The 11,046-nt window shown below is 51.5% G+C and overlaps 2 protein-coding genes across 14 annotated transcripts in view; one reads left to right on the top strand and one right to left on the bottom strand.

Moving 5' to 3' along the window:
• TBC1D10A (TBC1 domain family member 10A) overlaps positions 1-11,046 on the bottom strand; it is a 139,871-nt gene that overhangs the window by 64,795 nt on the left and 64,030 nt on the right. The gene's annotated exons all lie outside the window — the stretch shown is intronic.
• The window catches only part of CCDC157 (coiled-coil domain containing 157), a 21,498-nt gene continuing 10,523 nt past the window's right edge, over positions 72-11,046 (top strand). For all 13 annotated transcript variants that reach the window (XM_050806716.1, XM_050806712.1, XM_050806715.1 and 10 more), the window contains exons 1-3: positions 72-210; positions 5,654-5,805; positions 9,942-10,200. In XM_050806716.1, coding sequence (XP_050662673.1) covers positions 9,953-10,200 — 248 coding nt within the window. In that variant the 5' untranslated portion in view covers positions 72-210; positions 5,654-5,805; positions 9,942-9,952. The remainder of the gene's footprint in view (positions 211-5,653; positions 5,806-9,941; positions 10,201-11,046) is intronic.

Genomic DNA, 11,046 nt, shown 5'->3' with positions numbered 1-11,046 from the left:
GTAAGACTGACGCACTTCCGGGACCGCCCCCTCGCCGTGGCGCGCTTCCTGCTCCTCCCCGCTGGCCCCGCGGCGTCCGACGCCGTTGTCAAGGCAGCGGCTGGAGCTCCGGGCTAGGGGTTTCCGGGGTTCCCGGGAGCCGCAGGCGCGCCGGGGGCAGTTCCCGGAGCTGACCGGATACAGAGGCTGAAACCGCGACGCCGAAGACAGGTGAGATGTTCTACGTCACCCGCCGGACCCCCGCCGCCCTCAGCTCGCGCCTCCTTTACTCTACAGTGCCTCGCTCAGTGCCAGTGCCTCGCTCCCTTCGACACCGCCTTCCAAGAGCCCAGCTCCCTCCCATTGGCCTCTCATTTCGGAGAGCCCCTGTGCCCTAAGGGTCGCCGCCTCAGAGCCCCGCTTCCCTATTCCCTTAGTCCCCCCTTTCATTTCAGGCCCACATCCTCCAAGCCGCTCTTCCAAATCCTACGCCCTTAATTCCCTTTTCCCATAGGCCTGCCTTTTCTTGCTTCCACCCCCTGCCTTCCGTAGTCCTGATCTCAAGCCCCACTGGGGCCTCCCTCTCAAATCAAGGCTGCTGCTTTTTCTTTCTTTTTTGTTTTTTTCTGAGACAAGGTCTTGTTCTGTCACCCAGGCTGGAGTGCAGTGGCGCGATCTTGGCTCACTGGAACCTCCGCCTCCCGAGTTCAATCGCTGAGTTCAAGCAATTGTCCTGCCTCAGCCTCCCGAGTGGCTGGGACTACAGGCGCGCACCACATCCGGCCGTGTGTGTGTGTGTGTGTGTGTGTGTTTTGTAGAGACGGGGTTTCACCACGTTGGCCAGGCTGGTCTCGAACTCCTGACCTCAAATGATCCTCCCGCCTCGGCTTCCCAAAGTGTTAGGGTTACAGGCGTGAGCCACCGCGCCCGGCCAGTTTTAAAATTTTTTTTGTAGGGACGTGGGAGGACGTCTCCCTATGTTGCCCAGGCTGGTCTCAAACTCATGGAGTCAAGCAGTCCTCCCACCTGGCCTCCCAAAGTGCTGGGGTTACACGCATGAGCCATCACTCAGGGCTGCTGCTTTAGGCTTCACCCCTCACTCTCACAGGTGCGCCCCTGCAAGCTATGCAGCTCGCTCCCCAGAGGCCTACCTCGACTCCTGCCGGCTTTCTCTCCCTCTCCTGAGATCCCCACCCCCTTCCTCCCCTCCTCAACTCCGGAAAGCCCGGAGCTGGCTGGGAACCTTGCCTGGCTTTCAGTTTCCTCACCTGTGAAATGAGGGAGTGATAGGAAGGGTTGCTCTCTCCAGTCTCCCCCCTCCCCCGCACACATCGTAGCTGTGTGTCATGGTTGTTATTAATGTAGAATAATGATAGCTAGGATGTATTGGTCATTTACTATGAGCCGGGTCCTGTGCCCAACACTTCATGTATTACGTCAGTTATTCCTTATAGCACCCTACTTACAAATGAGGACAGTGAAGTTTGGAGTTGGTAGAGTGGGAATGCAAGCTCAAGCCAGTCTTATTCCTCTACTAGTGCAGTTAGTTATTCTTTTGTCCTCAGTCCCTTCAGCGTCCCCAGGGATCCAGGCAATTAACAATCTCATGTTTGAGACTGGCATCTGCCACATAGCTGGTTTTAGAGTTTCCCATGTTTTCGTGGTGGTGACTTTGAATCTCAGCAGTCACCCTGGCTGGGAAGTAGGCGTCATTTTTACCAGTAGGTTAGGGTACTAGGTCTCAGAGAAGGCGCTGGAATGTTGAACGGAAGTGTAGGAAAGGCTCCTGCTCTTCTCTGGGAGTCAAAAGTCCGCCTTGAGCCCCAGGAAATTGAGGAGAGGCAGAGATAGCTGCTGCTCCTTCCTAAGGGTTCAATTAGTGCAGTCACCTATGTGTTCCTGGGTACAGTGCAGGGCTGGCAGCCTCAGACTGAGGGTTCCACTCAAGAGCGAGGAATTACAGAGAGCTCATGTCAAGTGCTTTTTCACTTGACATGCACGTAAGTACTTCTTTTTTTTTTCTTTTTTTTTTCTTTTTTTGAGACAGAGTCTTGCTCTGTCGCCCAGGCTGGAGTGCTGGAGTGCAGTAGCACAATCTTGGCTCACTGCAAGCTCCGCCTCCTGGGTTCACGCCATTCTCCTGCCTCAGCCTCCCGAGTAGCTGGGACTACAGGCGCCTGCCACTATGCCCGGCTAATTTTTTGTATTTTTTAGTAGAGACGGGGTTTCACTGTGTTAGCCAGGATGGTCTCGATCTCCTGACCTCATGATCCACCCGCCTCGGCCTCCCAGAGTGCTGGGATTACAGGCGTGAGCCACCACACCCGGCCGCACGTAAGTACTTCTTAAACCATGCTTGTATCTGCATGACTTGAATTTTCAGAAGAAGCAACATAAGGTCATCTTGGATTTTCCTGAACTTGGGCATTTGCTGCTGCTTATCTGAACCAGGATCTAGTGGGAGTTGATATCCAAAATTGCCCCATAGGGCAGCTGTAGTTATTTGAAGGTGAACAGATCAGTGTTTCCTGGTGCCTTCACAAGCACACTTACGAATTCCAGGTGCTTTGCCACCTGAATACACTTCCTCCCAGGTTGGGACTTCTTGATTGCTTTATTTCCTTCATGCTCTTTTCAGGAAGGAAACCCAGAATACTTCCATGTGTTATTTTGCCTTTGTTTCTGCCTCCCTCCTTGGAGACATAAAATCTCTTGGGCAGCAGTAGTTCATGAGAGGCAGCTGCCAAGACAACAGGAGTGTGGGATGTGGGCATGTGTATTGTGAATGTCATGGGGCAGACACGTATCACTTGGGTGATATCCCATGGGTGAAACTGGCACACACAAGCTTACCCCTTGCAGAGACCCTCAGATATCGTTGGTAGTTCCTGGAGGACAGGGCTCCTTGTGCCCTGATGTGTTCCTGGTCTTGCCATAGTGCCTGGCATGGAATAGATACTCAGTCCTCATTTACTGAATGCACACACAGCATCCGACCCTCTGCACCATCCAGTACCGTATCTACCAGCCGATACGGCTTTTGAACATTTGAAATGGTTTCTGGTTCAAATGGCCATGTGTTGTCAAACAGGCATTAGATTTTGAGACTTAATACCATAAAAATGTTAAAAATCTTAATAATTTTACATTGGTATGTTGAAATGGTAATGTTTTGGGTATATTGGGTTAAATAAAATATGCTATTAAAATTGACTCTTTTTTTACTCTTTTTAATGTGTAGGGGAGAAAAAGTAATATCTTTTCCTCACTCATTGCAAGTTTAATAAAAGACAGATTAAAGTGGCTCACACCTATAATCCCAGCATTTTTAGAGGACAAGGCCAGAGGCCAAGAGGCCAGGACCAGCCTGGGCAACATAGCAAGTCTCTGTCTTTACAAAAAATAAAAAAATTAACCAGATGTGGTGGCACCCACCTGTAGTCCTACCTACTCAGGAGGCTGAGGTGGGAGGATCACTTGAGCCCAGGAGTTCGAGGTTACAGTGAGCTATGATAGCACCACTGTACTCCAGCCTGAGCGACAGAGTGAGACCTTGTCTCTAAAAAATAAATAAATGAAGTAAAATTTTAAAAACAGATTAACAAGAGAAAAGCATACAAATGTATTTTGTAAAAGTTTTCCCTGACATGGAAACCTTCAGAAATGAAAACCCAAAGAAACAAGAAACAAGGAGATCTGTTTTTATGGACAGTGTGCAGAATTATGATTGGTGGACCAAAAGGTATGATCTGGAGGGGCACGGTAGTTCACACCTGTAAACTACGCACTTTGGGAGGCCAAGGAGGGTGGATCACTGGAGGTCAGGAGTTGGAGACCAGCCTGACTAATATGGTGAAACACCATCTCTACTAAAAATACAAAAAGTGGCCGGGTACGGTGGCTCACACCTGTAATCCCAGCATTTTGGGAGGCTGAGGCAGGCGGATCACATGAGGTCAGGAGTTTGAGACTAGCCTGGCCAACGTAGTGAAACCCCATCTCTACTAAAAATACAAAAATTTGCCAGCTGTGGTGGCACGTGCCTGTAGTCCCAGCTACTCAGGAGGCTGAGGCAGGAGAATCACTTGAACCCAGGAGGTGGAGGTTGTGGTGAGCCAAGATCACGCCACTGCACTCCAGCCTGGGCAACAGAGCGAGACTCTGTTTCAAAAAAATAATAAAAATAAAAAAAAATAATGAAAGGCTGGGCACGGTGGCTCACGCCTAATCCCAGCACTTTGGGAGGCCAAGGTGGGTGGATTACAAGGTCGGGAGTTCAAGACCAACCTGGCCAACATGGTGAAACCCCATCTCTACTAAAAATACAAAATTTAGCCAGGCGTGGTGGCACACCCCTGTAATCCCAGCTACTTGGAAGGCTGAGGCAGGAGAACTGCTTGAGCCCAGGAGGCAGAGGTTGTAGTGAGCCAAGATCATGCCACTGCACTCCAGCCTGGCCGACAGAGCGAGACTCTGTCTCAAAATAATAATAATACAAAAATTAGCCGGGCATGGTGGCGTGCACCTGTAGTCCCAGTTATTCAGGAGGCTGAGACGGGAGAATTGCTTGAACCCAAGAGGCGGAGGTTGTGGTGAGCTGAGATTGCGCCACTGCACTCCAGCCTGGGTGACAGAGCAAGACTCCATCTTAAAAAAAAAAAAAAAATGGGCCGGGCGCGGTGGCTCAAGCCTGTAATCCCAGCACTTTGGGAGGCCGAGACGGGCGGATCACGAGGTCAGGAGATCGAGACTATCCTGGCTAACACGGTGAAACCCTGTAAAATACAAAAAACTAGCCGGGCTAGGTGGTGGGCGCCTGTAGTCCCAGCTACTCGGGAGGCTGAGGCAGGAGAATGGCGGGAACCTGGGAGGCGGAGTTTGCAGTGAGCTGAGATCCGGCCACTACACTCCAGCCTGGGTGACAGAGCAAGACTCCGTCTCAAAAAAAAAAAAAAAAAAAAAAAAAAAAAAAGTATGATCTAATAGTAATAAATGAGGGAGGGCGTGGATTTAGCAAGGCCTGTTTGCTCAGATTCTTCTTGGTGTTCCTGTGTGACATTTCTCCCCATCTGGGTATAGGGCAGGACACCTGTCACATGAGGGTCTTCAGGGGAGAAGGAGGGGAGAGGTCACAGACTGACCTTCCTGGCGGCCTGCTTCAGAGAAGAAGGATGAGGGGAAGATGAGAGTGGCCATCCTGCTTCTGCAGTTTTTTGCATTTCTAAGGTGCCATATTTTGGGGTAGCATTTCCTGTACCCCATCAGTGGCTAGTAGAAAAACCTAAAATCCCATGTGTGGCTTGTATTATATTTCTTTTAGACACTGCTGCTCTAGAAGTAGCATGGCCTGAGGACAGAGCAGAGATGGTGGACTCAGAATCTCAGCTTCCTGAGAGACCTCGGGCAAGCTCCCTAACTTTTCAGAGCCTCAGTTTCCTCCTCTGTAGAAATGAGGCAGATTCAGGGAAGTGGCACACAGTAGTTCTTCAGTCGAACCAGCACTATTGAAGAGTGCCCTCTGCTCAGGCTGGAGGCAGGCAGCCCACCTGCCCCTTCTCTCACCTCCTTCCTCCAGCCTGGAACCCCTTCTCCTTCCTGGATAGCCTTCCACCCTGCTCCCAGGAAGCCCTGCCTGACTGTGCTTTCACTCACTGGCCCTGTCATCCCTTCCCAGGGTCTGAAGAGCTACTCAGGGCCAACCCTGCACTGGAGACAGGAAGCCGGGCACGTGGATGAGCCTCTGACCCAGAGCCCTGGAGCCCACAGGCTCATCTGAGAACTAGACACTCAGTCACTCCAGCTCCACGGGCAGGCACCTGCACAGAGGTAAGGAGAGGGCCCCGTCCTCTGGGAGGTTGAAGAGTGCACCACCCTTCCCCTGAGTGCCTCTGAGCTTCCCAGCACCTGTGGGCACAGGCTGGCCCTGAGTCCTCTCAGCCCAGGTGACCAGGTCATACCACACGCTCACAGGGAGACAGGCTGCCAACCACAAATAACTTCGCAAATAATGATTCCATTCTGGCGGTGGCGTGTGCTGGGAAGAAAAAGAACAGGATGCTCTGAGAATGTGTGACAGGGAACCTCGCCCGACCTGGGGCCCTGGGGAGTTTTCCTGAGGAGAGGATGTTTGGCGGGGGGGCCTGAGGGAGGTGTCTTATCTAGAAGAAGTTTGGGGAGGGGCGCGTTCTGGGTGGGGAGACACTGAAGCTGGGGCAGGCCACACAGGGCAGGAGCCCCAGGAAGCATTCCAGTCTTGGTGCTCTAGAAAGAGAGGAAAAGGCTCCAAGCAGGGGTAGGTTGCCTTATTAAACAATCACTCTGGTTGCCATGTACAACCAAGAGGGACCAGGTGGTACAGGGCAGAAGAGAAGTGGCTGATCCCTCAGGGAAGCTCTGGCAGTGTCTCGGGAGATGATGGGGTAGGAGCAGTGTCGATGGAGAGAAATGCTGGGTTCCCAGTGTGGTCTGGATGTAGGATCTGCAGCACTGGGTCCTGGGACATGGGGGTAGAGGAAAGAGGGAACTCAGGAAATGCCTAGGCTAGGGCCAAGCCAGGTGCACTCAGTGGGATGTCATTTTCTGAGATGAGGGAGGTTGATGGGGAGGTTAGGTTTGGGAGAACAGTTTTTCAGCCAGGCCTGGACTTGCTGGAGGCAGAAGGGGCCATGGCCTAAATGCTGCCCAAGCAGCCTCTGCTTCAGGGAGGGGCTAGTGCAAGGAGGTACTTCCTGCACTGAGAAATTCACCAAGGACAAGGGGCCCCTGCTGGCAGGTGGAGAGGAGCTGGAGCTCAGCATCCGCATAGCTGCCTGACTCCCAGCAGAATGCTGGATCTGAAACAAGCTGCCAACTCACACCCCAGCCCTGCTGGAGGGTGACAAGCCACAGGAGGGACCCGGGCAATGTCTCGCTTCTCCACTTTCTGAGTCAAGGGTCACAGAATGTTCAGATCACCACTTTCAGATGTCCACAGGTGGCAGAAGATGGACCAGAAGCGTTCTGTGTGGGCCGCAGGGGAACTGGGGAAGAACGGGAGCCAGGCACCCACACAAGACAAGGATGGACTTCGCTGTGGTTACTGCTAATAATATTCATAATAATAATAGTTAATATTGGTTGAGAACTTTTACTGGTGCCTTGCATTGGACCAAGCACCTTACTCATGATCCCTTTAACGCCTTCACAACAACCTGGCCTGCTTGGAGACAATGTCCCCATCTTACAACTGGGCCTCGGTGACTTCTCTGAGGCCAGAAAGGGGCAGGACTGGGATTCTCTGCATAAAAATGTAGCAGCAGGCCGGGCGCGGTGGCTCAAGCCTGTAATCCCAGCACTTTGGGAGGCCGAGACGGGCGGATCACGAGGTCAGGAGATCGAGACCATCCTGGCTAACACAGTGAAACCCCGTCTCTACTAAAAATACAAAAAAACTAGCCGGGCGAGGTGGCAGGCGCCTGTAGTCCCAGCTACTCGGGAGGCTGAGGCAGGAGAATGGCATAAACCTGGGAGACAGAGCTTGCAGTGAGCTGAGATCCGGCCACTGTGCTCCAGCCTGGGTGACAGAGCGAGACTCCGTCTCAAAAAAAAAAAAAAAAAAAAAAAAAAGTAGCAGCAGTCCTAGTGTTCAATAGATCAGTAGGGTGACTAGTTTATAATGATCTATTGTACATTTCAAAATGGCTAGAAGAAAATAAATAGAATGTTTCTCTTTTTTTTTTTTTGTAAGACAGAGTCTCGCCCTGTCACCCAGGCAGGAGGGCAATGGCGCGATCTCGGCTCACTGCAGCCTCCACCTCTGGGTTCAAGCAGTTCTCCTGTCTCATCCTCCCAAGTATCTGGGATTACAGGTACCTGCCATCATGCCCAGCTAATTTTTGTATTTTTGTAGAGATGGGGTTTCACTATGTTGGCCAGGCTTGAACTCCTGACTTCAGGTGATCCGCCTCGGCCTCCCAAAGTGCTGGGATTACAGATGTGAGCCATTGTGCCCGGCCTCAAATGTTTCTTAGCATAAAAAAAAGACAGGCTGGGTGTGGTGGTTCTCACGTATAACCCCAGCACTGTGAGAGGCCAAGCCTTTCAGAGAGGACTGCTTGAACCCAGGAGTTTGAGACCAGCCTGGGCAACACAGTGAGATCCCATCTTTACAAAAAAATTTTTAAATTGCCAGTTCAAGATGTTACCCCCCAAAAATAATAAATAATTAGCTAGGTATAGTGGCACATACCTGTAGTCCCAGCTACTTGGAAGGCTGAGGCAGGAGAATCACTTAAGTCCAGGAGGTTGAAACTACAGTGAGCTGTGAGGGCGCCACCGCACTCCAGCCTGGGTGACAGAGGCCATGTCTCAAAAAACAAAACAAAAGGAAAAAAGGAAAGACAAATTTAAGGTGATGGATATTCAAAGTACACTGATTTGATCTTTACAAATTATATATGTATTAAGTAATTCTGAAACTAGGTACCTTGAAACTATGGACATCTATTATGCATCAAGAAAAACAAAAATTGTTTTAAATATATATATAATGGGATTGAGTGTGGTGCCTCACGCCTGTAATCCCAGCACTTTTGGAGGCCAAGGTGGGTGAATCACTTGAGGTCAGAAGACCATCCTGGCCAACATGGAGAAACCCTGTCTCTACTAAAACTACAAAAATTAGCCAGGCATGGTGGCGGGCATGTGTAATCCCAGCTACTCGGGAGGTTGAAGCAGGATAATCGCTTGAACCCAGGAGGCAGAGACTGCAGTGAGCTCAGATCACGCCACTGTACTCCAGCCTGGGCGACAGTGCTAGACGCCATCTCAAAAAAAAACCAAAAAACAAAAAACGTACATATATATAATGGGTTCCCTATCACCAGAGTGATGACAATAGGTCTCAATGCAAGTTTTCACATTTTCCTCTCTTGCACTTTAGAAGTCAAGTACATTTTAAATTTTCTTTGCAATTCTTTTTCTTTTCTCCATTCAATCACTCAGGCATTATTTGCCAGTGAGCATCTACAGTGGGCCAGGTCCCCAACTGGCCACACTGGGGACACCCCAGGGGCTAAGATGGCTCGGAGAGAAGGCCGTTCCAGCAGACAGCAATCAGAGCTGAGATGGGGGAAGCCCAGAGGGAGTATCTAAGCCAGCATGGAGGGTGCTTAGGGAAGCCTTCTTGGAGGAGGTGATATCTAGGAACCCTGAAGGATGAGAGGAGTTAGCCATGTGATGGGAATTGGACAGGGAAGCATGATTCTGACAGAGAGGACAGATGGGCGAGGATTTAGAAACAAGTGCCTCGTGTGCATGAGCTGCTACTGGTAGCTCATGGTGGTAGGAGGGAAGACTATGAGGTAGAGGGGAGGGGACTAGAGAGAGGCGAAGCGAGGGATGTGTTCAGAGGTGGCTTTTCTTCCATAGGCCACAGGGAGTACCGAGGCATTGTGGCCAGTATGACATGGTCCAGTAGAGTTTGGTCCAAATCTCTGGAGCTGAAATCTCTGGAGGCCTGCCCTGTGATCCAGCTGGAACCTGCTGCAGTGGTCTAGGCAGGATATGACAGTGGCCTGGTGTGGCCCAACACTTGCCATCACGCTGTAGCTGTAACTCTCAGTTGTGTGCGCCCCGTTCAAGGGTTCACTCTGGGAGGAAAGGATGAGAGGCATGTTCTTGTTCATAGCTCTATCCACCCAGCCTTGAGCAGGGGACCCGACGTATGTAAGTCCTTAGGAAGGACTTGTGGAGTGATGGACTCTGCAGTATGTGCTCAGGGTAGTGGGACTGAGAGGCTGTTGAGGCCACCCAGAACCAGGTCCAAAAGGCCTTGTCACCTGGGGCTGGGAAACAGACTTCTCCCCGGGGTCTGGGGTGAACTTCTGGCCTAGTAGCCCCTGGGCAGATGAGGGTTTCAGGGAGTTTCCTCTAGTAGCAGCCACGTGACTCTGGCTGGCAGGGCTCTTCTGTGCTCACCCCAGGAGCTGTGAGGATGGCGCACCTGCTGGGCAGCCAGGCCTGCATGGACAGCCTGCGCACAGACCTCACCGACCTGCAGGGTGCCATCGTAGACGTCTTCTCCCGTGCCGGGCCTGTGCGCTTCCCCTCCTGGAAGTTCCCTGACTGCATGGCCTGTGACCTCGACATGGTGGCCCTGCTGGAGCACTATGACCATGTTCCGGGTGACCCCGAGTTCACGCAGCTGTCCCATGTTGTGCTGCTGGAGCTGGTCATCGACAGGTGAGGGCCTTGACCAAGCCTGGTCATCTCAGGATGCCGGCTCCTGCCCTGAAACCAGTGGCAGCTACAGAAGCCCCTCCAGAGGCGGGGGTGATGTTGGAACAACAGTCACCATTGAGTACCTGTCGGGGCCACATCAGCTCAGGACTTTCAAAGTAGTCTTACCTTTTATCGTTTGTCTTGTGTTGTGTGCTGTGCTATCCCGTGTTAGGCTCTCCTAGCCTGTCCACCTTAGGCAGTTGATTTCCACTCCATCGGTCTCTGTGGCACCACATCTGTGACCACGGTCTCTCAGCTGCTCCCAGCTGCCTCCTCAGGGTTTCTGTGTAGGGGACCCCATAGTTGCTTCTCAGAGTTTCCATCCCGGCCTCTCTTTCCTGTTGTCCTGTGGGTTGTGCTGTTCCCTCTACATATCACAAGGCCAGAGATGGGATGTATTTTTCCAAATCCTGACCCGCTGAGAAGAGCCTCGTGGATTCTCCTGCAGCCCCATCAATTCTAAGCTATCATTAAAGTTAACGTGGTTGACCGGGCACGGTGGCTCATGCCTGTAATCTCAGCACTTTGGGAGGCCACGGCGGGTGCATTACTTGAGGTCAGGAGTTCAAGACCAGCCTGGCCAACATAGTGAAACCGTGTCTCTAGTAAAAATACAAAAATTAGCTGGGTGTGGTGGTGCGTTCCTGTATTTCCAGCTACTCAGGAGGCTGAGGCATGAGAATCACTTAAATCTGGGAGGCAGAAGTTGCAGTGAGCCAAGATGACGGCAATGCGCTCCAGCCTTGGTAATGGAGTAAGACTGTTTCTCAAAAAAAAAAGTGAAAATAAAAATAAAGTTAAGATGGT

The sequence above is a fragment of the Macaca thibetana genome, chromosome 10 (assembly GCF_024542745.1).
Source record: "Macaca thibetana thibetana isolate TM-01 chromosome 10, ASM2454274v1, whole genome shotgun sequence".
NCBI lineage: Eukaryota > Metazoa > Chordata > Mammalia > Primates > Cercopithecidae > Macaca > Macaca thibetana.
Note: the sequence above shows the minus strand (reverse complement) of the source record. Positions and strands in the feature narration are given on the sequence as shown.